This window comes from Panulirus ornatus, chromosome 20, assembly GCF_036320965.1.
Source record: "Panulirus ornatus isolate Po-2019 chromosome 20, ASM3632096v1, whole genome shotgun sequence".
NCBI classification, from domain to species: domain Eukaryota; kingdom Metazoa; phylum Arthropoda; class Malacostraca; order Decapoda; family Palinuridae; genus Panulirus; species Panulirus ornatus.
Window position 1 is genome coordinate 69,127,095 of NC_092243.1, and position 24,875 is coordinate 69,151,969.

Consider the following 24,875-nt stretch of genomic DNA (forward strand, 5'->3'; position numbering starts at 1 on the left):
ACAGCACGTTTGTGTGATTCCTAAATTACATCCATTAACCCGCCATGTAATCACCCATTAACCCGCCATGTAATTAAGTCTTAATAACACCACTGCTATTACCTGCAACGCATCTACTTAACTGTCCTAATTTCACCTTCGTCAGTTCGTATATTACAGTCCAATAAAACCATTTTCGCGAGTGTGTTTTTATTATTTTATAGCTTGATTTTCAGTGCAATGTTTAGAAAGAAAATGAAAGCCAAAAAAAAAAAAAAAATGACGGTTCAACGTCTAGGAAAGAGTCCCATTATGACGTCACAATGAATAGGTCGGTATGTTTGGTGTATACACAAGTATGTATAGATACCAGTATACCAGTGATATACCACAAGGTATACAGCGACTACCGCTGGGCATGTATAGTGTATGTGAGCGGTTATTTAAGAGGCATGAATGTGTATGTATGAGCAATGTACATAAGTGTGAATGTATATCAGTATGAACTTAATACAGAGGTATGTATAGTGTGTATGTGTATTCTAAGGGTCAAAGTCCCGCCTGCTTCTGCTGGACTCTCGCCCTTCCACAGATACAGAAACTGTTGTATAAATTGTATATTCATATTTTGTATACTTTTGTATATAGAGTAGTTTTGTAATAAAAGATAAAGATAAAGCATAATATTTTTTTCCTGATCTTATTCATACTATGAATTAATAAGAGAATATGTTAGTTGAGGCCCTAATCAAGGTCATCCCATTATCGATATATATATATATATATATATATATATATATATATATATATATATATATATATATATATATATATATATCCAACTTGAGTCAGGTACCCATTTCATGAACCAACCCCTAAAGGTGGATGAACAGCTGGGTTGACTGTGGACCGACTGCCGCAACCAGGATTCGAACCTATACCATGCTCGACCCTGGGCGAAGGCCCGTGAACGCGTCATGATCAGGAACGCTAACGTTACACCGAGGAAGTAAGTGGTAGTTTGAACACAAACTATTCAAACAACCTTCAATCCACTGTGACTGGTCCTAGAACACGCCAGTGTTGTGTGAGTTTCTAGTGTATACACGATATTTCTAGAGGCTTGTGGGGGAAAATACGAGACAAATCTAGAGGCTGGTGCACGACAGTTCTAGAGAGATGTGGAAATTCTATAAAAAAAAGATACATTTCTAGAGGAATTTACTACGGTTCTAGAAGCTATGAGACCTTAGCGAAAGCTCTAGAAAGATGGCGACTATACATGACAGGTCTAGAGAAGTGTGAGCCAGCACGACGGTACGACCCCATGAGTACGACGGTACGACCCCATGCGTACGACGTTACGACTCTCAGATGATGATTCTGGCCTTTGACTTAACACTTGAAAGTCGTTTTTGTCAAAGATCGGGTCATTGACGTGCTTGAGTCGTCATGCCTTTGTGATCAACAATCGTACTCGAGGGTCGTACCATCGTGCGGGGGGAAAAGGTCGTATCGTCGTGCTCAAAGGTCGTACCGTGGTTCCCAAGGGTCGCACCGACATGCTCACATATCGTACCGACACTTACAGTGTACGACTGAGTTCTAGCAAACTATATTTCTAGTAGGAGATAGAGTTCGTTCTAATATACCTCACTTCTAGTAAGGTCTGGCACACAAGAGTTCTATTCCATGAGAGTTTTATTCACGGCGGTTCTAAAGGGCACGAATGTTAGTTATTAGAAAGCTACTACACGAATGTCGTTCGTGGCGAACTGTAACGTCTATTGTCATGTGGGTAATTTCGTACGAAAAATTCGTTTTAATTCCTGTCCAGTTTCATTTGAAAAAGATAAGGGAAAAATGTATTGGATAGCTGCAATGTCCCATTACAGTGAAATCACAGCTCATGTACGCTTCCCTTTTAGTTCTCACCCCTCTATTATTTGGTCTGGGTCTATGTTCTTCTACACAATAACACGTTAAAGGCTATAGTTATTAACCCATTCTTTGGCAAAGTTTATAAACTCAGTTCCAGGCAGAGTTTATAAACCCAGTCGTGGAAGATGTGTCTCTTTTTAAGTCCTCAGAGTTCGTCATCCACATAATGTCTTTTGACAACGAGTCCAGAGTGAATTATGTATCACCAGTCTATGTTTCCTGGTGTTGGCTGACCTAACTCTATATACCACCTCCTCGTTTAGTCCATCGGACGTCCCGTTGATGGTTTTAATTTCAAAAGTTTATTCTTAAACGAAATATTAAATCCCTCGTACAATTTGAGAGCATAATGTGCGAGTTTACTATCTTACAACTGGCTCAAATCTCCTCATACCAAGTTGTGGCGCGAACGAAGCTCTACAACGTTAAGATATCCCAATGATTGACTAACGCCATAAGTAATATTAATAATTAGTTCCATTTAGAACAGAGGGCAACGTAAAGATGTGCTATGGTTTCATTACCAAAGAACATCTGTGCCCAAATGGTAGAGGTTTAAATTCGAAAATTGTCTGCAGTCGTTACGCCGTTGGAGCTGACCATTTCAGAAAGTATCAACTGTTATTTACTCTAATATTACCAGCACAAAATGCATAGAAAGATTTCAGAATTATGGAGAAATATTCACGATTTTTCAATTTATCCATACCTAAGTCTAACATAATTTTTTTTCATCATATTTGTGTTTATTTAAAAGTATTTCTATTGACTGCATGACGTGCTACCCCTCGTCGTCTGCACCGGCGTGTTGTCAACCAGTGTGGCGGGTCTTGGTAATGTGTGTGTGTGTGTGTGTGCGACGGAGATAGGCTGCTGCTGCTGCTGCTGCTTTCTGCCAGGCTCTCAGTGTGACGCAAGGGTGACGGGGCAGAGAAGCGATGGCGATTTTGAACTAAGAAGCGCAAGGATACGACAGAAAGGAAAGTTTATATACTACAGTGTCTTGGTAGCGACGGTGGCCAGACACATTGTATCTTCACCGCCCGAGGGACGACGCAAGCCATGGACGGAACATGTGATTTGGTGAGTTATAATTATGTCGAATATATGTGACTAGAGGGGATTTAAGGCGAGGCTGGTTAGCTCAGATTTTATCGCTAGAGGAAGAATATCAAGGAAAATAGCTGGAGACTTAACTAACCTAGACGTTTATGAAAAGGAAGATAGCGTAATATATATATATATATATATATATATATATATATATATATATATATATATATATATATATATATTATCCCTGGGGATAGGGGAGAAAGAATACTTCCCAGGTATTCCCTGCGTGTCGTAGAAGGCGACTAAAAGGGGAGGGAGCGGGGGCTGGAAATCCTCCCCCCCCTTTTTTTTTTATTTTCCAAAAGAAGGGACAGAGAAGGGGGCCAGGTGAGGATATTCCCTCAGAGGCCCAGTCCTCTGTTCTTAACGCTACCTTGCTAACGCGGGAAATGGCGAATAGTTTGAAAGAAAGAGAAAATATCTATCTATCTATCTATCTATCTATCTATATATATATATATATATATATATATATATATATATTACTTAACCCAAGATGTTCAAGTGTGGAAAGTTCAACAGAACCCGATTGACTAGTTTACTAAGGTTCCCGTTATCTTAAAGTGCGTATATATATATATATATATATATATATATATATATATATATATATATATATATATATATATATATAAAGTATGATATTCCTTCCAATAGTGTCATGTATTTGATGATACACATACTGTTGATCCTCGTATGCATTTCATTCATTTTTTTTTTTTTTTATTGTAGCGCGACTAGGCTGTTGTTGTCTGTGTCTGGCGTGCACTACGACAGTTACGAACTTGTAAGTCTCTTCTGTAATGAGGTATTTAGAACAGTTATTCAGTGATGTGGTTCATAAATTTCTAGCGAAAGTCAGGTCGTGGGCGTGTGGTCAGCTTATTAGGTTCGTGGTTCCCGCTGATGCCGTGAGAAACTTGAGATTTGGCTCCTTACACACACACCCCAACACCCACACGGTCCTTACCTGTGAGTCTGAGGACGATAACACGACGGGCGTGGTCTACGACGCCCCTTGAGAGAAGCCGCCGCCGCCGCCCGAGCAAAAGGTTTTGATGAAGTCTCCATGATAGAGGATGGTTGGCAAGAACGGTATCCCCTTGCACCGTCAGTTAAGTTTCCCAGTCTTTGGAGAGACTGGTTAACACTGTCATCCCCCCCAAGTGTTCTCCTTTGTGTTCCTGGTGGCCCACTGAGGCAGCTACTGATCCCTCTCACACCGACCCAGGGTGGGGGAAAAAAAAGAGGGTTAATTCACGGACAGTGATATATCGATCCTCGCCTCGACCATCTGAAACCAAACTGTGTTTATCTTGCAGACTCCCACAGTTAGTTCGTCAGCTTCGCTTGTATATTTACCCTAAAACGATCAACTTGAGTTTATTATATGCTTTCCTTCTTATCTAAACTTGAGGAACTTGTTTTTCTTTCTTATAAATGAAGTGTTTGACATAACCGTAATCAATTCTCGTGAGAATTTGTGGTTCCGCAGTTTGGGTGGCGGTAGCGTAGCCTAGCTCGCGCGCGCGGGCATTTCATAGCCCGCCAGACTTGCTGCTCCTGCCGGTGCTGGAGCCGAGCCTCTTGGCCGACTCCCGGGGAAGGTCTTTGTGGACGCCTTCCATGTCCAGACAGCTTGATAGATCGTTACCTGCGGGAACTGACCGGTGACGACCACGAATTTTTTCTTCTCTCTCTCTAGGGTTAGGTTAGGTAAGGACTAAGGTTAGCAGAATTTTCGTTGCGTTGCATTTTCCACCTCAGGTTTTTTTTAATACATAGCAACCGACAGGATTCCTATATAAAAAAAATATATAAAGCTTCATGTTATATGAAGTAATGGTGATATAAGAATCCTGGTTATCATGGAAGGAGTAGATTATTTGCAGTGCCTTGTGTAAACCTTTAACTGTTCGTCCTCCTGCGGCAAGTATCCCCTCCTCCTTCTGGGGTTTTGTCTGCGGTCGCGCTCGGCAATGTACGACGCTTCTGAACGCTGCCGCGGGCGGGAGCGCGCGTGTCACCCAATGGGATTAATAGAGGCTGGAGGGGGTTGGGTTGAAGACGGCGTCGCTTTTGATCCCTTTCTTACGCCCTGGTGCCCCTGGGAGGCAAAGGCTGCCGTCCTGAAATAAAAGGTGTGGATTACGAGACTTGTGCGGGATGATTATATAGACTACATGAGCGTTCCTGTATTGAGTGCACCTGGTTCACACGTTTATGACAATTTCATTTCGATATATATATATATATATATATATATATATATATATATATATATATATATATATATATATATATATTCCTATGAGTCCACGGGGAAAATGAAACACGAAAAACTCCCAAGTGCACTTTCGTGTAATAATCACATCATATATATATATATATATATATATATATATATATATATATATATATTGAGAGAATTTGATTTTTTTTCGGTTGCATAATGTATTTATCTTAAAAAAAACCGTTACTATTCTAATGTCCCTATTAAGTGCCTACAATATGTATATATATAAAAAAAAATGGTTCCCGTTTTAACCAATGAAAGATTCAAAACCCACACAGTGTGACTTTCCCTGCTATTGAAACCCCCCTCATGTAACAGCGATGGTCGACCGCGGATAATCGAATTTAATACGGGATCAGACTCCAAGTTCAACAAAGGCGATTGTGACAAATTCAAATCGACCGAAATGCCGTGACCCGAGGATGTGTGTGTGTGTAATTGTGTTTGATATGTAAAGCAAAGGAAGAGGGGCTTTACCCGTTGCCACAGGCCACGATTTAAACGTTCGGTACGTACATATCATACGCTATATACCTTACATGAAGATAAGATCATGGTCATTGGTAGTTTAGGTAAGTGTACGGATGAGAAATGGGAGTGAAATCCGTTTGGAATTTGGCGACTGAAAACTGATATGAAGTCGACGAGGCAACACTGTCGCTGCTGCGGCGGGGAGGGGCGGGTAAAGAGAGACACATTTTCACCCTTTTCAACCGCACGCGGACAGCCTCACCCTTTTACGGGATTTTTCTTGTTAACCGACGACCTTAACAATGCGACCTACTACGCCCTTACTGCCAATCCCGCCGGAACGGCCCCTCGTTACTTCAAATCCTCGGTTATTCCGTTGACTAAATTGCCTCAAATCAGCAGTGGTTGATGGTTGGTTAAGAACAAATACGTACAGAGTCTGAGAAAGGAATTGATATACACGATGTATGAAATCCATGTGAACTCGATCTGAAATAGATGTTAACATTGATGGATTTATTATATATTATGCCTACAGACATCTGTGGTGAATTGGGTAGAATACCCTACGTCATATATATGTAATGTTAGGTGAAGGTGATATTCTACAACTTTGCCACCTTCTGTAGACCTATATAACAATGTTTGGTTGGTTGTTTTTTGTGGTGTTAGGCCTATCAAATGCCAGGGGGTCATTTAAGGCCATTAGGGTCAAGAAATAATTACCGCTAGAAGCGTTATCAACACCGGGCGTTAAAGATAATTCTGTGACCTTATACACTATGTGATTGGTTCATTATGAGTTGTTAGTTGGTTGATTGGTTGTTTAGGCTCTAGGCCTATCAATTCCCAGGGTTATCACAACCATCAACTTTACATCAACGAACGAAAGATCTTTAAATGCCTTATTGAAGCTACATACACTTGCTCTTTTTTGTGGCTCCCACATTTCAAGACTGAAAGTTGTTATTATCACATACGTATGAGGATACACGGGGACGATACAGTGAGAGCGTAGTGATATTAAGGGCATACCGTACGAAGACAAATGACGTAAGATATTATATATATATATATATATATATATATATATATATATATATATATATATATATATCCCTCGGATAGGGGAGAAAGAATACTTCCCACGTATTCCCTGCGTGTCGTAGAAGGCGACTAAAAGGGGAGGGAGCGGGGGGCTGGAAATCCTCCTCTCTCTTTTTTTCTTTTTTTCTTTCTTTGATTTTCCAAAGGAAGGAACAGAGAAGAGGGCCGGGTGAGGATGTTTCCTCAGAGGCCCAGGCCTCTGTTCTTAACGCTACCTCGCTGACGCGGGAAATGGAGAATAGTATGAGATATATATATATATATATATATATATATATATATATATATATATATATATATATATATATATAAAACCACGAGGAAAATCCATAAGTTCCCAAGTGCACTTTCGTGTAATGATCACATCGTCGCCAGAATGAGACAGAAGACGTAGAACAGTCAGTTGATATACAAGGACGAGACGTAGCTAAGACGCCATTTAGGAAAATAAGCGTTACCGGATGGTGGTGTTCGGTGTCTGGCATCATAATGCTATAAGATTTACGGAACTGTTCACGAATTTTGCTTACGATAAAGCTGTCAAATTTGTATAGATTCCTTCTCTAATATGAATGATAGTTCAAACGTTGATGATCGTGGCAAATTTGCAAATGGCGGACGATGGATCGACAGCTTATTATTATTATTTTCCAGTTGTAAACATCTGATTCATCGTGAGTCTTTTTTTAATGGTTTAAAAAAGGTTTTATAACGCGTTTTCTTTCGAAGTGAGGGAGCTATCGGACGCTTACGGTATTGCCTGGTGCCGTAGATCACGGTGTTGTGATGGCGTTTTTAACGCCTATTATTGATTATTTGATAACCGGGATCTTGCCGTTTCCTGGATAATTTCTCGTGCTAGTGACGTCACGATGACGTCATGTTTCACATTCCGTCAACATTGCAATATTTAGTCAACTTTTTTTTTTTTGAGTTCTTGACGGATCGGTCAATACCTGGAATTATCATCTCTTCATTGAGTTCGCATTATCGAATGACGTCACAGCGTTATATATATATTACATGATACAGTGTGAGACCTCACTTCGGTATTAATGGGTCGAATCTTTGGAAAGAGTGAGACACACTGGAGGTATTTTCTCAAGATTTCGTTTTTCCAGTGGCCTTAATTGAGCCCATGTCTTTTGTGGTGTTACCCAAGTATTTCTTCAGGACCCGGGTCCTGGTGGTGAGGTTGAAGTCTTCGCCAGTTCGAGACGCGCAAGTTGAAGGTCTTCACCATAGAGATGAAGAGAGAGTGTGTGATTTTCCTTGTGTGTGTGTGTGTGTGGACTTTTTCTTCTTTTTTAAGTAACGACCATGAGTTCGTGTTAGCGAGGGGGGGGGGAGGGGATGGGTTTATGTTAGCGAGGTGGGCTTATGTTAGCGAGAAGGGGATTGTGTTAGCGAGGGGGGTGGGTTTATGTTAGCGAGGTGGGCTTATGTTAGCGAGAAGGGGATTCTGTTAGCGAGAGGGGGTGGGTTTATGTTAGCGAGGTGGGCTTATATTAGCGAGAAGGGGATTGTGTTAGCGAAGGGGGGATTGTGTTAGCGAAGATGTATGTAAACAAGAGACTGATGTTTCAATGGTATTTAGTTAATATTTCGTTTGTTGATCAGCAGTCGTGAGATCCAAAGCGATCACTTTCCCTTTCGTGAGTGCGAGTAGTTCCTTCATCATAACCATTTAAGTCTATTAATGGAGCGTTACTACAATCATGGGAATTTACTTTTAAGTAGAGTTAAAAACACCTTCATGAAGTAGACGTTCCACGAGTTGTGGTGGGGGGTCAGCGTGACGAAGGTGTGACGGTATGGTATTGGTGGTAGGAATGCGTCACCACAATACCAGAAGTAAAACACAAATACTTACCTTGCTCTCTGCCCCAGGAGTTCCTTTTAACATCATGACACTCTTGCAACTCTCAGGAAGCCAGCCACGTCCGCCAAGCGGGACACTAGGTTATATAGGTCGTGTGATTGTGTGTGTGCGTCTGTGTGGGCAAAAGTGCGATGAGGCAACTTAGCAGCCAGTGTTCGATGTTTTCATGGTGGTTGTTGGATCGTGGATATGTACATATATATATATATATATATATATATATATATATATATATATATATATATATATATATATATATATATATATATATTATCCCTGGGGATAGGGGATTAAGAATACTTCCCACGTATTCCCTGCGTGTCGTAGAAGGCGACTAAAAGGGGAAGGAGCGGGAGGCTGGAAATCCTCCCCTCTCGTTTTTTTTTTTTTTAATTTTCCAAAAGAAGGAACAGAGGAGGCGGCCAAAATAGGCCCAGTCCTCTGTTCTTAACGCTACGTTGCTAACGCGGAAAATGGCGAATAGTTTAAATATATATATATATATATATATATATATATATATATATATATATATATATATATATATATATATATATATATATATATATGAAATGCCGGCAAGGCAGCAGGTTTGGATGGTATTGCAGTGGAATTTATTAAAAAAGGGGGTGACTGTATTGTTGACTGGTTGGTAAGGTTATTTAATGTATGTATGACTCATGGTGAGGTGCCTGAGGATTGGCGGAATGCGTGCATAGTGCCATTGTACAAAGGCAAAGGGGATAAGAGTGAGTGCTCAAATTACAGAGGTATAAGTTTGTTGAGTATTCCTGGTAAATTATATGGGAGGGTATTGATTGAGAGGGTGAAGGCATGTACAGAGCATCAGATTGGGGAAGAGCAGTGCGGTTTCAGAAGTGGTAGAGGATGTGTGGATCAGGTGTTTGCTTTGAAGAATGTATGTGAGAAATACTTAGAAAAGCAAATGGATTTGTATGTAGCATTTATGGATCTGGAGAAGGCATATGATAGAGTTGATAGAGATGCTCTGTGGAAGGTATTAAGAATATATGGTGTGGGAGGCAAGTTGTTAGAAGCAGTGAAAAGTTTTTATCGAGGATGTAAGGCATGTGTACGTGTAGGAAGAGAGGAAAGTGATTGGTTCTCAGTGAATGTAGGTTTACGGCAGGGGTGTGTGATGTCTCCATGGTTGTTTAATTTGTTTATGGATGGGGTTGTAAGGGAGGTAAATGCAAGAGTCCTGGAAAGAGGGGCAAGTATGAAGTCTGTTGGGGATGAGAGAGCTTGGGAAGTGAGTCAGTTGTTGTTCGCTGATGATACAGCGCTGGTGGCTGATTCATGTGAGAAACTGCAGAAGCTGGTGACTGAGTTTGGAAAAGTGTGTGGAAGAAGAAAGTTGAGAGTAAATGTGAATAAGAGCAAGGTTATTAGGTACAGTAGGGGTGAGGGTCAAGTCAATTGGGAGGTGAGTTTGAATGGAGAAAAACTGGAGGAAGTGAAGTGTTTTAGATATCTGGGAGTGGATCTGTCAGCGGATGGAACCATGGAAGCGGAAGTGGATCATAGGGTGGGGGAGGGGGCGAAAATTTTGGGAGCCTTGAAAAATGTGTGGAAGTCGAGAACATTATCTCGGAAAGCAAAAATGGGTATGTTTGAGGGAATAGTGGTTCCAACAATGTTGTATGGTTGCGAGGCGTGGGCTATGGATAGAGATGTGCGCAGGAGGATGGATGTGCTGGAAATGAGATGTTTGAGGACAATGTGTGGTGTGAGGTGGTTTGATCGAGTAAGTAACGTAAGGGTAAGAGAGATGTGTGGAAATAAAAAGAGCGTGGTTGAGAGAGCAGAAGAGGGTGTTTTGAAATGGTTTGGGCACATGGAGAGAATGAGTGAGGAAAGATTGACCAAGAGGATATATGTGTCGGAGGTGGAGGGAACGAGGAGAAGAGGGAGACCAAATTGGAGGTGGAAAGATGGAGTGAAAAAGATTTTGTGTGATCGGGGCCTGAACATGCAGGAGGGTGAAAGGAGGGCAAGAAATAGAGTGAATTGGAGTCATGTGGTATACAGGGGTTGACGTGCTGTCAGTGGATTGAAGCAAGGCATGTGAAGCGTCTGGGGTAAGCCATGGAAAGCTGTGTAGGTATGTATATTTGCGTGTGTGGACGTGTGTATGTACATGTGTATGGGGGGGGGGGGGGGGGTTGGGCCATTTCTTTCGTCTGTTTCCTTGCGCTACCTCGCAAACGCGGGAGACAGCGACAAAGTATAAAAAAAAAAAAAAATATATATATATATATATATATATATATATATATATATATATATATATATATATATATATATGTATATATTGTGTGTGTGTGTATGTGTATGTATGTGTTGTCTTACACCACAAGCGTCACAGCAAGGGGGCGATTAAGCCAGCAAAGTGAAGGCATTTGAAGCGCTTGGCAGTACTTTCTGAAACCCATAGCTAGGCATCTGTTCTTCTCCCCTTGTGTCGCCACAAGGCGTTGGGGAGACAGGAAAGGAATCTTAACGTGGAACTTTTAATGCACTGATGTGGTTCGTCGACCTTATTCTCAAGGTCAGAATGTTCTATCCATACTGTCAATATGTTACACTGGAAATATCGGGAAAGATAAGACGTTTCTGTAGGTAAAATGAAACACGGTAGGTTCCCAAGTGTACTTAATCTCTATTAAGAGCGCTAAATAGCCTTAGAACCTCCATTGCTTGGCTTATAAGCCTAAATATTATAATCCAGTCCAATCCACATGGGTTGACCATCGTAGTTCCACAAGGTTCTGTTTTGGGACCATTACTCTTTTTGATGTGTGAACGGCTCATCTGAAGGTACGGACTCCTGTCTGCCTATCTTTGCTGATGATGCGTTAAGTAATAGGGTAAGTGGGGGAAGGACACTTGTCTGCGTATCTTTGCTGATGATGCATTACGTAATAGGGTAAGTGGGGGGAAAAAAAAAGTTGGAGGATAGCATCAATTTAGAAGGGTGGACCTTGCCAGACTCCAACGCTGGTCTTGTCCATGGTTCATCGAGGAAGTTCAACCCGAGCGAAGCAGTGAGGACCTGACACGGTGAAAAGTCCTTGATATGAACATCCTGTAGCGGAAAATGAGCTACACGAACCCTCATGTGAGAGATACCTGTAGGAGGTGATATTGTCCCTCGCCTTTTCTTAAGAGCTCCACCATAAGGGAATAGTTAATAAGACCAAGGTTTTGTTGTTAGATATCAATATTCTATTCACAGATTAACAAAATATTCGACACCTTGATCACATCTTGCATCAGGATAAAACTATAATATGCTCTTTTAAGTTTAGTCAAAGTAGCTGAGAAGGATAAAACTATAATATGCTTCTTAAGTTTAGTCAGAGCAGCTAATAGAGAAGGTGTAGAAGAGGGCAACAATGATTTTGCCAGAATTAAGAAAGGCGGGTTACAGGGAAAGGCCAGAGGCCATAGATTTATCCGTTTTGGAAGAGAGAAGGATTAAGGGTGACCTGATCACAAACTTAAAAGTTTGAAAACAGATTGATGGCGGAGAAAGTGGGACGTTTCTTCGGGAGCTGCAGGGGTAGGGGACAGAACATGATATTAATCGAGAAAAATTCACAAAAGATACAAAGAAATACTTTTATAAGGCTGGTAGATGAACCGTTAATGAGGACAGCATAGGGAAAATGACTGTAGAGAATGTTCAAGAGATGGGTCCCTCCCTCCAGAGAATGTTCAAGAGATGGGTCCCTCCCTCCACTCCACGACTGTCATAGACTCGCTCGCTGTACAGTAAACGTACATATTTACAAATAAGTATTTACACAGTTGGAGAAGGGACTCGCACGTTCTTCCCGACTACAGCGGCACCATCTGCAGTACACCACTGACGGTGAGACGGATCACATCCTCCATCTCGCTTCCCGCGTCTCGACCTACACAACACACGTGAGGAGGTCGTCACCCTCGCCAGGTAGTGGCGCCTCAGGTGGACGGACGTGGCGGAGGGATGGAGCCGAGCTGGGCACAAGGGACACTTGGCTAGCCCTCGGTGGCGGCGCTGGTGGTGTCGCACCACCTCCTCCACATCCCGCAGCGCGCGGCGGCACACGACACACGTCACCGGCCCCCTGCCCCTCTCCTCGTTCAGAAGGTTCGTTTCCTGCACCCAGAAGGCCGTTCGTCGTCGTCTGTCGACGGCAGGGTAGGCCGCTAGGGACGACGCACTCAGTCTCTCTCTCTCCGTCCCCGATGATGCGGTGATGGTTCCCTCGTCTGAAGAGGAGAGGCTTCTGCTGCCGACGCCCACGGTGCGGGATGTGCTACTACTGGAGAGTCCATAGGTCCCGGAAGAGCTTGAGGTGTCCAGGGTGTGGGTCTCCTGCGCTTGGCCGATGGCGCGTTGCCCGAGGCGCTCGCAGCTGCTGCTGGTACTGCTGCTGCTGCTTCGGGCGGGTCTCCCGCCGTAGTCGGCGATGGCGCTAGAGAACCTGCAACACTTGGCCTGGCTCTGTCCATCCGCAGCCTGCAGAAGGGGAGGGCGAACTCTCTTCTCGACCACCTGTAAAATTGTACACAATGACTTAATGACGAAGTAAGTTTATCTTACGATCCCTATCATGCAGAAATGTGTATGGGTACTTCAAATACTTTAAGATGAATGAGGTAAAATATTTAGTGCCATAATCTGCTCATATTTGGACCAAAATCATGGCCCCGACCATACTACCTCAAAGAAAATGTAAGAATTTGCTGTTTCCCTATGTTGTCTGAATGAATACATGTAAGTGACTCTCTCCGTTTTCCTTTGACTTTCAGAAGGAAAAAAATATTAAACATTTGCGGAAACAAAGGACAAAAAATGTGTTTTGTCTGTCTCTTGAGTGTTGAGATTAAAGGCATACTTTAATCCTGCAGACAATACGCGTATAATCTGAAATTTGGCTTAAACATTTCCTCGTCAAGAGGCTGTACCAAACTGAACGCCAGGAGAACAACGGTACATCCCTTGAACACGACGGTACACACACTTTGGACATGACGGTACGTACCATCCACGGGTTCGACAGTCAGGTCAACTGTCCACGGCACCGTGACGAAGGAGGGGTGTACCGTCTGTGGTCAAGGGAGGTACAGTCGTCCTATCGTATCTCATTGTCATGGTTCAAGGGTCGTTGTGCCCCTGGGTCGTATATAACACTACACGACATCACTTACTTCTGAACACCTTATGGGAGGTGGAGACGACAGTCTGGTTAACCTGCAGTGGACGACACGACTCTGGCGACCGCAGGGTTCTAGTGGATTCGAACTCTTGTCCTCGCCCAGGAGGACGTCCCACGGGATGGGGTTGCAACGAGCCAGCGCCACGGGGATGACGATATGGACTCCAGACACGACATCGATAGCAACCAGGGGTATGGCGTCCTGCCAATCGACCAGCAGCGACAGGTCGAACAGGAAGTCGACCTGCAGTTCTTCCCGAGGTTCGGGAGTCGAACAACAATGCTTCCACTGAGGAGTGTCTCGTCTATGCCATTCCGGAGGTGCTTTCGTGGGGTATGTGGTTACAGCCCTCCTGTGGCTTGCCTCGCCTCTCGTGCGGGCCAGCTTGTCAACCCCCGCGGAGGAACTATTTCTGCAGGTAGCTGTGAGGAGTCCACGGCAAGACGGTACAGCAGGTGCATTGTACCGGGGGGCATCGTACAGGCTGGCGGACCTGAGGCCTTCGGGTAAACGCGTCGTCGGCTGCACGACACACGCCTCTGAAGACGTCGTGGCCTTCGTCCCTCCGTACACCGCACTGCAGCAGCTCCCACCGTGCCACACCCCTGCCGGAGGAGGAGGAGCATCATCCCTCCAGTGTCTCCTCCGCGATGGAGCATCGTTGGAATGTCCTCCGTCACGTAGAGTCGGACCGGCGACCCTGTCCTGTCGATCGTCACCAGTTCGACTATAATCTTGAGCGAGTCTGCTGGCGGGTCTCTCCTCCTGTATGGCCAGCTCCCACTCGGTCAGCAAGCTGGCTAGATACGCTTCCCTGGAGGCAGCAGAGCGTCTACACTCAACACTGATAGACGAGCCAGTTTGCTCCAGCTTTCCGTGTAGGTCTGCGAGACGACGACCACAACCCACGCTGTATGAAGCGGTGAGTTTCTCTGTTGCCTCGCCCTGCTGTACGCCTCCCGCACCACTCGCAGATACTCTGGGTCCACAGTGGACGTCCATAACCTTGGAACTGTTACCACTTCGTCCTACGTTTTCGATCGCTGACTCCCCCTCGTGCCGTCGCAACAGTGGGTGTTGACATTGTACCACGACGGCAGACTGGGTCGCACGCCATTCCAGCAACTTTTCCGGTACGAGAGTCGGGGTTCAGTGAGGTTACTTTCTTTCCTTCTGAGTGGGGATGTATCTGGCCAACCCGGTGGAGCTGCTCTCGTTTCCTCTGTTGCAGATCATAGGATTTCTTCCACTTCTTGAGCACCATCTTCCTCTTCTTCTTTTCCAGCAGCCCCAGACTGCGGGTGTACTTGGAGGAAGGGAGGAGTCCCCTTGTTTTTCTCCCTCGAGACTCGTCTTGGGAAGGTGGGTCTTCCTGTGATCCACCATCCGTGTCTGAGGATTTTGGGTCGCTGAACAGATCAATTGTAGCCTCACCATCGCTGCTCACGTCAATTGTGTTCCTATCGTCGCTGCCCACATCAGGTGGAACTTTGCTGTAACCGTCCAGACTTAGTGGATCTTGGGGGTTCTTGCTCAGATCCACCGGAACTTCGATGTCCTCGTTTAACAGTATAATCACAGTTCCTTCGGACTTGACAACTTCCTGATTCAGATGAACTTCTTCGTCTCTTCCCTTCTGGGAGACCTGAAGTTCCTCGTCTCTTCCTCCATAATTGCGAAAACATGCGACCAGAGACGCGTCGTCAAAGTTGGGTCTCTGTATTTCCCAACCCACACCAAAGGGGTTCGAAGAGATGCTCGAAGTTTCTTGGAATGTCGGCTCGGCCAGGTCTCCTTCCCCTCTCAGCCGTCCGTTCGGACAGGGTCTGTCTCTCCCCGTACAGTTCGGGTGCTGTCTGGTCAAGACAGTGCCATCAAGCTCTTCGACTGACGGTGATAAGGTCGGTCTTTCCATTCTCCATGCTGTGAGGGGGAGGAGAAGTCGTCGATTAAAAACCAGTGTGTTTGTATGACGTGCTAGGAAGAAGTTCACTCGGAACAAATCGCAATGGTCAGTGCCATCTGTAATAAAAAAAAAAAAGCGTGATGGTTCTCTCTCTCTCTCTCTCTCTCTCTCTCTCTCTCTCTCTCTCTCTCTCTCTCTCGAACATGGTAACTATTGAGGCAATCGGTGCTTACTGTGTGAATGAAGACATATGCTCTATAGAGAAAGTGAGATGTGGAAGTAAGGGTAATATGTGGTGGAATAAGGATATCAGAGCGTTTTTGAATTATAGAAAAAAAGAGGGAAAAAGGGGAAGGAGTCGGTGTGATCAGGAAGAGGACAAGAGAAATCAGCAAGGGGTCAAGAGGAAGGCACGAGTGCTGAAGATTTAAAGCAATTCAGAAGTGGGATGAGCGAGCTATTGATAAACTTGGGAGAGTACAAGAAAATGTTTCACGAGATGAACAGTGTGAAGAGAGCAAAGATGACACAAAGGGACAGCAGTGAGGAAAGTGGTTGGGGACGCTATAACAGGCAAAATTGTAAAGAAATCTGAAAAATAATGAACTGTTGAGTGTTATATGATAAGGAGAGCATGCTGTATTTTGCGACGAGATGGTATTAGTACAGAGTGGGTCTTGGTATAACTTGCATGTTTTACTACAACCTAGTCCAAACTCTGTTTCAAGATTTATCGCACCAAAATTCCTTGCGCAAAACACTTAAAAGTTACTGTTCACTGTTGAGGCAAATTTGACTTGATCAATTATTCAAAGGGGTCACTTTAACTAGATTTATCGATTTTTTTTTTCTTTTGCTATCGACGAGACATCCATATTGTTACCGTGACGTTGGAAAAGTCTTTCACTTTTCCTACAATATATGCAAAATTAAGGTTAAGTTTGATTCTTTAAAATAAGATTGCCAACCTAATTTACTACTGCAGCTGAGCCAGACTAGGCTGTATCAAACTAAACTAATCACCTTTTTTTCCATGGAAAAATAAAACTCCCTCTTTCAAACTTAAATAAATCATAATCCATAGGAATATTGTTCTATCAAAGTCGAAAAATTCACAGATACAATGGCGTATGTTGAGTTTGTAATTTCGAGACTATACATTCATTAACAATATCTCGTAAGTTTACGTTTACTCTACTATTTTAGGGCAGGAGCTCGAAAGTAAGCAGAACACTGAAGGTGAGGGAATATGTTAGGTTGAATTATATGAATAATAAAAAAAATAAGTTATCAGACTCTTGTCTGTAGATGGTGACGTCAGCGAGTTCCAAAGTTATATTCCTGCTCTTACTGAAGTAAATGAAGACTTTATAAACTGCAGGAGTCGCATAAAGATTGCTTCAAATATGAGAGAAAATTAAGAAGAACCAATCATAACCCTACCTACCTACCTCTCCTCTGAGCTACGATTCGCCTTTCTTTTCTCTGTTAAACTAAAAACACATCATCTTTTGTTTACTGGGTGCAGCCATACTTTACTAATGTGGGTGCAGTATGAACATTACGAGTTTTCCTATACTACAGCAGTTGGAACAAGGCTAATATCGTTATACCACAGCTTCATCGATATGATTAGATTAGGTTAAGGTCAGTTAGCTAAAAAAAAGCATATGTTACTGGCTAGGATAACAATATCGAACTTCGGTTTAAATTCCCCATAAACAACGTATGAATATGGAAACAAACGCATACCAACATATTCCAAACGCATACCAACATATTCCTTATATATAGTACAAGTATTTCTGACTTGAAACATGTAATTTGGATCAATTTTGCTCGTCACGATATAACATGGTAGCGGGCAGGGCTGTGAAGTAAGGGAAAACGGTAGGGTGAAAAGAATAATTGTTGCGCTTCTAGAAATAACTAAAACCTTTAAAGGCTAACCTAACATTCCTTAGCAACCTGATTTTCGTTCTGAAATACAGGTGAATGTTCTGACATAGTAATATTTGAAATATAGGTGAATATTAGACACTGCATTTAGTCGCTGGGAGGTTTATTGCTAACTATTCGCTGAGTGTGTTGATTTCATTCCACTGCATCCAACAATATGGCTGAAGGACACGACAATACTGTTATATTATTTCCTTTATTGAAAATCAAGGTAAATATCGATCCTTACTTAGGTGAGGTTTTTCGTACGTTCTCTTTCATCTCTAGTCGTGTCTCGCTTACTTGTACATAATAACTCGCATTTTCGTAGATCATAATATAGTCATCCCTACTGACATTTACTCATTCAATATTCATGAGTAAAATTAATATTCCAAATCAAGCTACCCAGGTCTGTCACTTCTGCTAATTACATAAGAGTTTACTGATATACGCTTTCACAACCATGTTATTTCTGTGGTGCCCCTAAACTAGAACTTGACCGATACTTCAACGAAGTAATTGGTGTAGCCTCGTTTTGGTAAGGTCAGGTTAAGTTATAGGTAAGGTTAGGGTAGGTTTAGCCAGAGGAAATTATTTGTTTCGTTAAAATTGCGATATCCTTCCTGATGTTAGAATTATAATTTCTTAACATCAATCGCATCAATCTATAGTTCGTTAAAATTACTATATCTTTCCTGATATTAAAATTATAATTTCTTAACATTACAATATCCTAACATCAATCATATGTATAGTTCGTTAGAATTACGATAGCCTTCCTGATATTAAAATTATAATATCCTAACATCAACATAACAATCTATAGTTCGTTAAAATTACGATATCCTTCTTGGTGTTCAAACCACAATATCCTAACATGAATCTCTGCTTAGCCTTAATGTGGTTATTGCTCCTTAAATCGCGATTTGGATTTCATATTTTTTTTTTTTTTTTGCCACGCGTTGGTTAGGTTAATACTTTTTTGGGGGCACGAGTTGGTTAGGTTAATACTTTTTTTTGGGGGGGGGGGGCACGAGTTGGTTAGTTTAATACTTTTTTTTTGGGGGGGGGGCACGAGTTGGTTAGGTTAATACTTTTTTGGTTGGGCACGAGTTGGTTAGGTTAATACCTTTTTTTGGCACGAGTTGGTTAGGTTAATACTTTTTTTTTTTGGCACGAGTTGGTTAGGTTAATACTTTTTTCCGGTACGAGTTGGTTAGGTTAATACTTTTTTGGCACGAGTTGGTTACGTTAATGCTTTTTTTTTTTGGCATGAGTTGGTTAGGTTAATACTTTTTTTCCGGCACGAGTTGGTTAGGTTAATACTTTTTTCCGGCACGAGTTGGTTAGGTTGATACTTTTTTGGCACGAGTTGGTTAGGTTAATACATTTTTGGCACGAGTTGGTTTGTTTAATACTTTTTTGGCACGAGTTGGTTAGGTTTTTTTTGGCACGAGTTGGTTAGGTTAATACTTTTTCCTATAGACAAATATCCCGCTCGCACTTTTCTATCATCGATTGCTGCCCTTATTATCAAGCGCACGGAACTAATTATCCACCATTTCTATTTTAATTGGGAATTGTGTAATCTATCATCACTAAAATCCATTACATATTAGATTCAAATAAAGTGTACTAGTATGTCATAGTCAAGGCCTTTAAATATATGTCAAACTTCCAGAAAGAAGAAATGGTAGCCATTCTCCCTTGCTGGGTTTGTAGCCTTGTGTAATACTTATTTATAAGCACGACTAAATACAAGGTACATCAAGGTTTACAAGGGAAATAAGTAAGCAGGGATTCTAATTATTTTTCTTTGCGTGTTCCTAAGGTCATTAAACAAGAGTGTTTTTCCCACTACAGCAAATACCTGTCTACTTTTTATTACCTGTCTACTTTTTATTACCTGTCTACTTTTTATCACCTGTCTACTTTTTATTACCTGTCTACTTTTTATTATCTTGTGTTCGTGCGAAGGATACGGTACTTCAAATTACAACGCAAGTGTTTGATATCATCCTCCTTTTATGTTAATGCACGCACATTCCTTCAATCACACTTTAAACAATTAAAGGATAAAACCATAAACGTTATTTACTCGATTCTACAACTAAATAATAGCAAGAAAACTGACTTGTTTCCGCGAGCCTTTAACGTAACAAGCAGTGACATTTGTTTTTGTTTACCTGTTTACATTCCATTAAATGTTATTAGCTCTACAGTCCACACAAAGTCAAGATACACTCACTTTCCTGTATGAGTTGATGCGAATTGGAAGAGATCATCGTAATTATTCTAAGGCATGACAGTCCTTGCCACCTGCCTCACTGCTGAGCGAATGTAAACATTGATAATGGTAGAGTACATTCACAAGTAAATTAATTACTATCAGAGAGCTAACTGTTCTTACAAACAAGTAGTTTTATATTGCATAAAATTTGGATGAATGATTAACGTATGAAAAACGCGCAGTCGGAATAAAAGTATTTGAATGATTTTATTTTTTTTTTTCCTTCGCATTCAAGAATAAAAATAGATTGTGAAATATACTGTAAATTTACTGCAGGATATTTAATTCGTTTTTCTTTGTTGGAATTAAATATTTTCCGTCGTATTCTTTTGCGTTATTCGTTTCACAGAAACAAAATAATGTAAAAGATCATGAACGCTTGTAAGCGGTGGGTGGTGGGTGGATGTGTGGGGGTGGATATCAAATTTGTGCATTACACTTGCCTTAAGAATCATGAAATGTTGAAAAATAATAATTCGCGTGGAATTGTTTTTACATCTCTTAACAGTTCTATATGACAAGTGAGACTTTCGGCAGAGAAAGCCGGAGGATACTAAGAGTTCTAACGTGTTTCATTGGTACATCCAGTTGACCCATTTTTTTTTTTTCTTCATTAGTTTCCGTCATTTAAGGTAGCGAACTAAGTTGGCACCGCAGACGGTATGGTGTTACCGAAGTCGTTGGCAGGTTTAACCTATAGTCGAAGTCCCTACGTTCGGTTAGTTATATCAATATACTCTTAACTAAGAAGGTAGGTGAACACTCAGTTCTTTTTTCGTACAGTAGCTACGGTGTGTCTATTCCAAATAGGATTTAATCTGGAGATTAAATGAAATAAAAAGGAAAGTAGGAAAGTAGAAGAGTAATTGACCCTCAGCTGTTTAGGGGATGTTCAATTAAATATCTCTTTCCTTTGGATTGGGTAATGGACTTTAACGAGCACAAACCACAGGGCTTTATTTGGTATATACATATACGAGGAGCTGGCACTTATGGTGTAGGATTATGGCATGATATGAGCTCAGTGAGGAGAGGGGTTGGCCAGTGTCCTATCGTACTGCCGTAGGCGCTGCAGCAGGTGAGGCAGACGTCCGTGGGTGAGATGTGTGGTTGCCGAGTCTTCCTGGAAGAAGTACTTCTGCAGGAGGAACGAACATATGGCGTATGCTGTAAGGTCTCGTGGTTGGGCCCCCCGCCCTCCACATGATGCAGGAACAACTCGTATGACAGCAGAAGGCGAAGGTGGAGTACTAAAATAAAATGGTACCGCTCTCTCTCTCTCTCTCTCTCTCTCTCTCTCTCTCTCTCTCTCTCTCTCTCTCTCCTCGCGCCCCTCTCAAGCTTGGTGAACCTGTCCCCCGTAGAGGATCCCGTCAGGGAAGCGGTGGGACAGCGGGGACGATCGTGGGTGAGTACAGGTCAGCACCGGGACGACCCCATCAAGGTCTCCCCAGTGGTAGTGTGTGTTGGGGGGGACACCGCGCGCCGTGTCCCGCGGACACATTTACATTCCCTCCCCTCACTACCACCATCACCACCACCCACGCCACCAGCTTGCCAGGCAGCCAGCCCGGCCCGGCCCGTCTCCTCCTCACTAACCACCAGTTACGAAGGGACGCTGACAACAGCCCGTGTGGCAGACGAGCATAAGGTTCGTTTATCCCTGCCGTCCACATCGCCGAGACGTAGTTCCCGCAGACGTAAACTTGTGAGGAACGTCCGACAATTTGCGTCTTCCCAGTTCGGACCTCCTCCCCTTCGGGAGGGAGATGGAGGGAGTTTATGTATCCTTATGTATACTATGTCTGGTGTATCCCTACATGTAATGTTGATATGTCATGTATGACTCTCGTGTCTCGCTCGTTTTGCTTGTACGTCTTGTTTGTTTGTCAATAAATTCGGTGACACGTCTTCAGTAGCGTCTTGTGGTTTCACGATTCCTACATTCAATATCTACCAGTCACCCATGTGAACCACCAGCTTACGACCTACCAGTTACTTACCAACCACCAGTCAGCCTGGCACTCCTCCAGTCATCTACCATCTACCAGTCGCCTACCACCGTGCCAGTCGCCCACCATCCGACCACTCTACCACCCACCCATCAGTCGCCCACCACAAGTTGCTTATCCATCACCAGTCGCGCCCACACCATTCGTCCACTAACACACCAGCTGCCCACCACCCTGCCCTACGCTAAGGATCAAAATTCCAACCCCGAGATTTAGGAACGGTTTCCTGTAAGTCTGAAAAGAGAAACCGAATCCTTTTTAACATGAATTTGGAAACCATTCTTTCCCTCCGCTGCCTACTAGTCCGTTTCGGGTGTTTGATTTTCCATTGTTCATTAACTATCGTTCAAGACTTTTAAAATCCTCGTTGTTTCTGCTTTGTTTCGAGCAGAATTTTCGTTTACGGGCAATGGTGATATAATTAGAGCAGAAAAGATTTTTCACGGCTTTTGGGGAAAAGATCGATGCATTTGAGAAATGTTCTGAGGCCAAACATTACGAGAGAAAAAAAAAAAGTATTGGAACATCGTGTGGGCAGGAAGGAGGCGGCCATTGTGACGCATTGCCCGCCAGTGTTTGTCCTGGTGCGCCGGCGCCCACGCACATACACGCCCTCATAATGAATACAAATAATACGTGAATGGCGAGTGGACTCGTGAATTTCATCTCCATTACACAAAAACCAATGAATATGAGCGCGTGGGTGGAGGCGACGTTGTGGTGGCGGCCTGAGGGGGATATGAACTAACGCGCCACCATCGCCTTGATGGAGCCCCTTTTAATTTCGCTGTCATTCTTAATTCTAATAAGAATACGAGTTGACCGAAATTTTGAATATTTATTATTAGAAAATACAGGATAGCAGCATCGTTGTCGATGCAACAAGGCAAATTAAAGTGATGGTTATAATATTAACACCACAGACGACATTAAATCGCATACCTTATATGGGTTGGTGATTGGACCAGCTTTGCTTTCATTGGGTATGTTTAAAGCAGACAATATTTAGCCATTAATTGCTGCAGTACATACACAAACTACCAATGATTAACAGGAAAGGAATAGCCTTAGGCTGTTGGGTCCTTCAACGGGGTCATTAATAATGTGGTCGTAGACAGTTCTTTAGCTATTACCAGTATTATAATAGAAGTGGTAACAAATAGTACTTGAAATGGGTAGTTTGGTTTAATTCATAGAATTAATTGGAAAGTGGTTGTGGACTATTATAAATATCAATATAACCACATTTGGTAAATCTGTAATATCCTTCAGCAATATCCATCTCTTCAACCAGCGCTGATCCATGACCTATATAGAATATGTAAGATTCTAACAATATAATGACATACTTTACGAATATACATATGTACTCTGGAAAAGTCAGTTAATTCCAAGTTACGAAGATGAAATAGTAATCAGCACTCGATTTATCTATTTCAAAAACCAAACAGTAAATAATCAGTAATTGATTTATCTATTTCAAAAAATACAGTCGATAACCAGAAATTGATTTATCTATTTCAAAAAACAAACTCGATAATTAGTAATTGATTTATCTATTTCAAAAAAACTCTATAATCAGTAATTGATTTATTCATTTCAAAACTCGATAATCAGTAATTTATTATTTCAAAATAATCGTCCATCAAGAATGACTTCAGACATGCAATAACCAAACGGCTGTATGATACTTAACACACTTTTTAATACCCAGCTGGCGGCCTGGTGTCGAACGAAATTTCTGACCTACGAAATGACTGATAACAGAACAAGTGCGCATGCGCACGGGCTGCGCATAGGGAGTGCGCAGTGCCCGTCTTTTTTTTTTTTAGGGGAGGAGGGGGAGGTTTTGTGGGTTCAGCGGCGATTATAGATATAAAGTAGTTCAGAATTTTATTGTTGAATTATGTGTGTTGGGGATTTATCTGCTCAAAACATAAGTAGACTCGTTTGGCGGCCTTATTTTTTTTCTTCTAAAAGACGAAATGAGGAAACGGATGTCATGATAAGATAAGATAAGATAAGATAAGAGCTTTTGAATGAAAGGTAAGGAAATAATCGGTACGTCACTATTATCTTGAATATTATGATCAATCATGGTCACCTCTACTTGAATTAACGACATGGGACAGAATGAAGAGCCATTTAAAACGACTTGGACATAAATCAATTTAAAAAAGAGAAGGGGAAGAGGTAATTCGGTACTTAGAATCTGATTTAATATTCTCATTCTGAGCAGCTCACTCTGATGTCACTCAGTGGTGATATGATAAACTCGTAAGCCAACGTTTTGTTTTAAGTGAGGCGAAATACCTTTCATTAACGGGATTGTTAACCTAGGAAGTGATTCACCATTTAACGTAGTCGGAAGCAGAGACAGGGATACGTTTAAGGAGACATGATGAATACCATTCCTTCAAATCCAATTATTACATCATTTGTGCCTTCTTTAGTTACGTGTAAAGTGTGCACGTATATCTCTTTTAAATCATCTTTTCGTTTTTTATTATGACGTTAATCTCAAGTTTCTGTTCTTTTCCACTGTCACAAACAACCTTGAAATAATTACCCAGCTGGTCTGTTGCTATTTGAATTCCTTTTGTGTTTTATGAAGGTAACTTTGCGAGTCCACTACAGTATGCAGTCTTGATTTAATTCGATGTTCAAAGTACACAATTATCGTAAATGGACATACTGTAATT

General features: G+C 42.1%; 2 protein-coding genes across 2 annotated transcripts in view; one reads left to right on the top strand and one right to left on the bottom strand.

The window, feature by feature from the left end:
• Nucleotides 1–2,848: 2,848 nt before the first annotated feature.
• Nucleotides 2,849–24,875, top strand: part of CSN1b (COP9 signalosome subunit 1b) — a 156,049-nt gene continuing 134,022 nt past the window's right edge. Inside the window, exon 1 of the mRNA XM_071675184.1 lies at nt 2,849–3,003. Coding sequence (XP_071531285.1) covers nt 2,983–3,003 — 21 coding nt within the window. The 5' untranslated portion in view covers nt 2,849–2,982. The remainder of the gene's footprint in view (nt 3,004–24,875) is intronic.
• On the bottom strand, nt 12,019–20,204 carry LOC139756109 (uncharacterized). Its single transcript, XM_071675182.1, has 3 exons — nt 20,120–20,204; nt 14,016–15,947; nt 12,019–13,359 (listed from the first exon to the last, which is right to left on the bottom strand). The coding sequence occupies exons 2-3, from the start codon at nt 15,024–15,026 to the stop codon at nt 12,619–12,621; spliced, it is 1,752 nt and encodes a 583-aa protein (XP_071531283.1). The 5' UTR covers nt 15,027–15,947; nt 20,120–20,204; the 3' UTR covers nt 12,019–12,618.

Excerpts from the sequence above, each read along its gene's own strand:
- LOC139756109 (XM_071675182.1), bottom strand. The coding sequence starts at position 15,026 with ATGGACGTCCACTGTGGACCCAGAGTATCTGCGAGTGGTGCGGGAGGC. Across the intron at positions 13,360-14,015 it reads CTCCCATAAGGTGTTCAGAA|GTGGTCGAGAAGAGAGTTCG; the intron begins GTAAGTGATGTC and ends ACAATTTTACAG.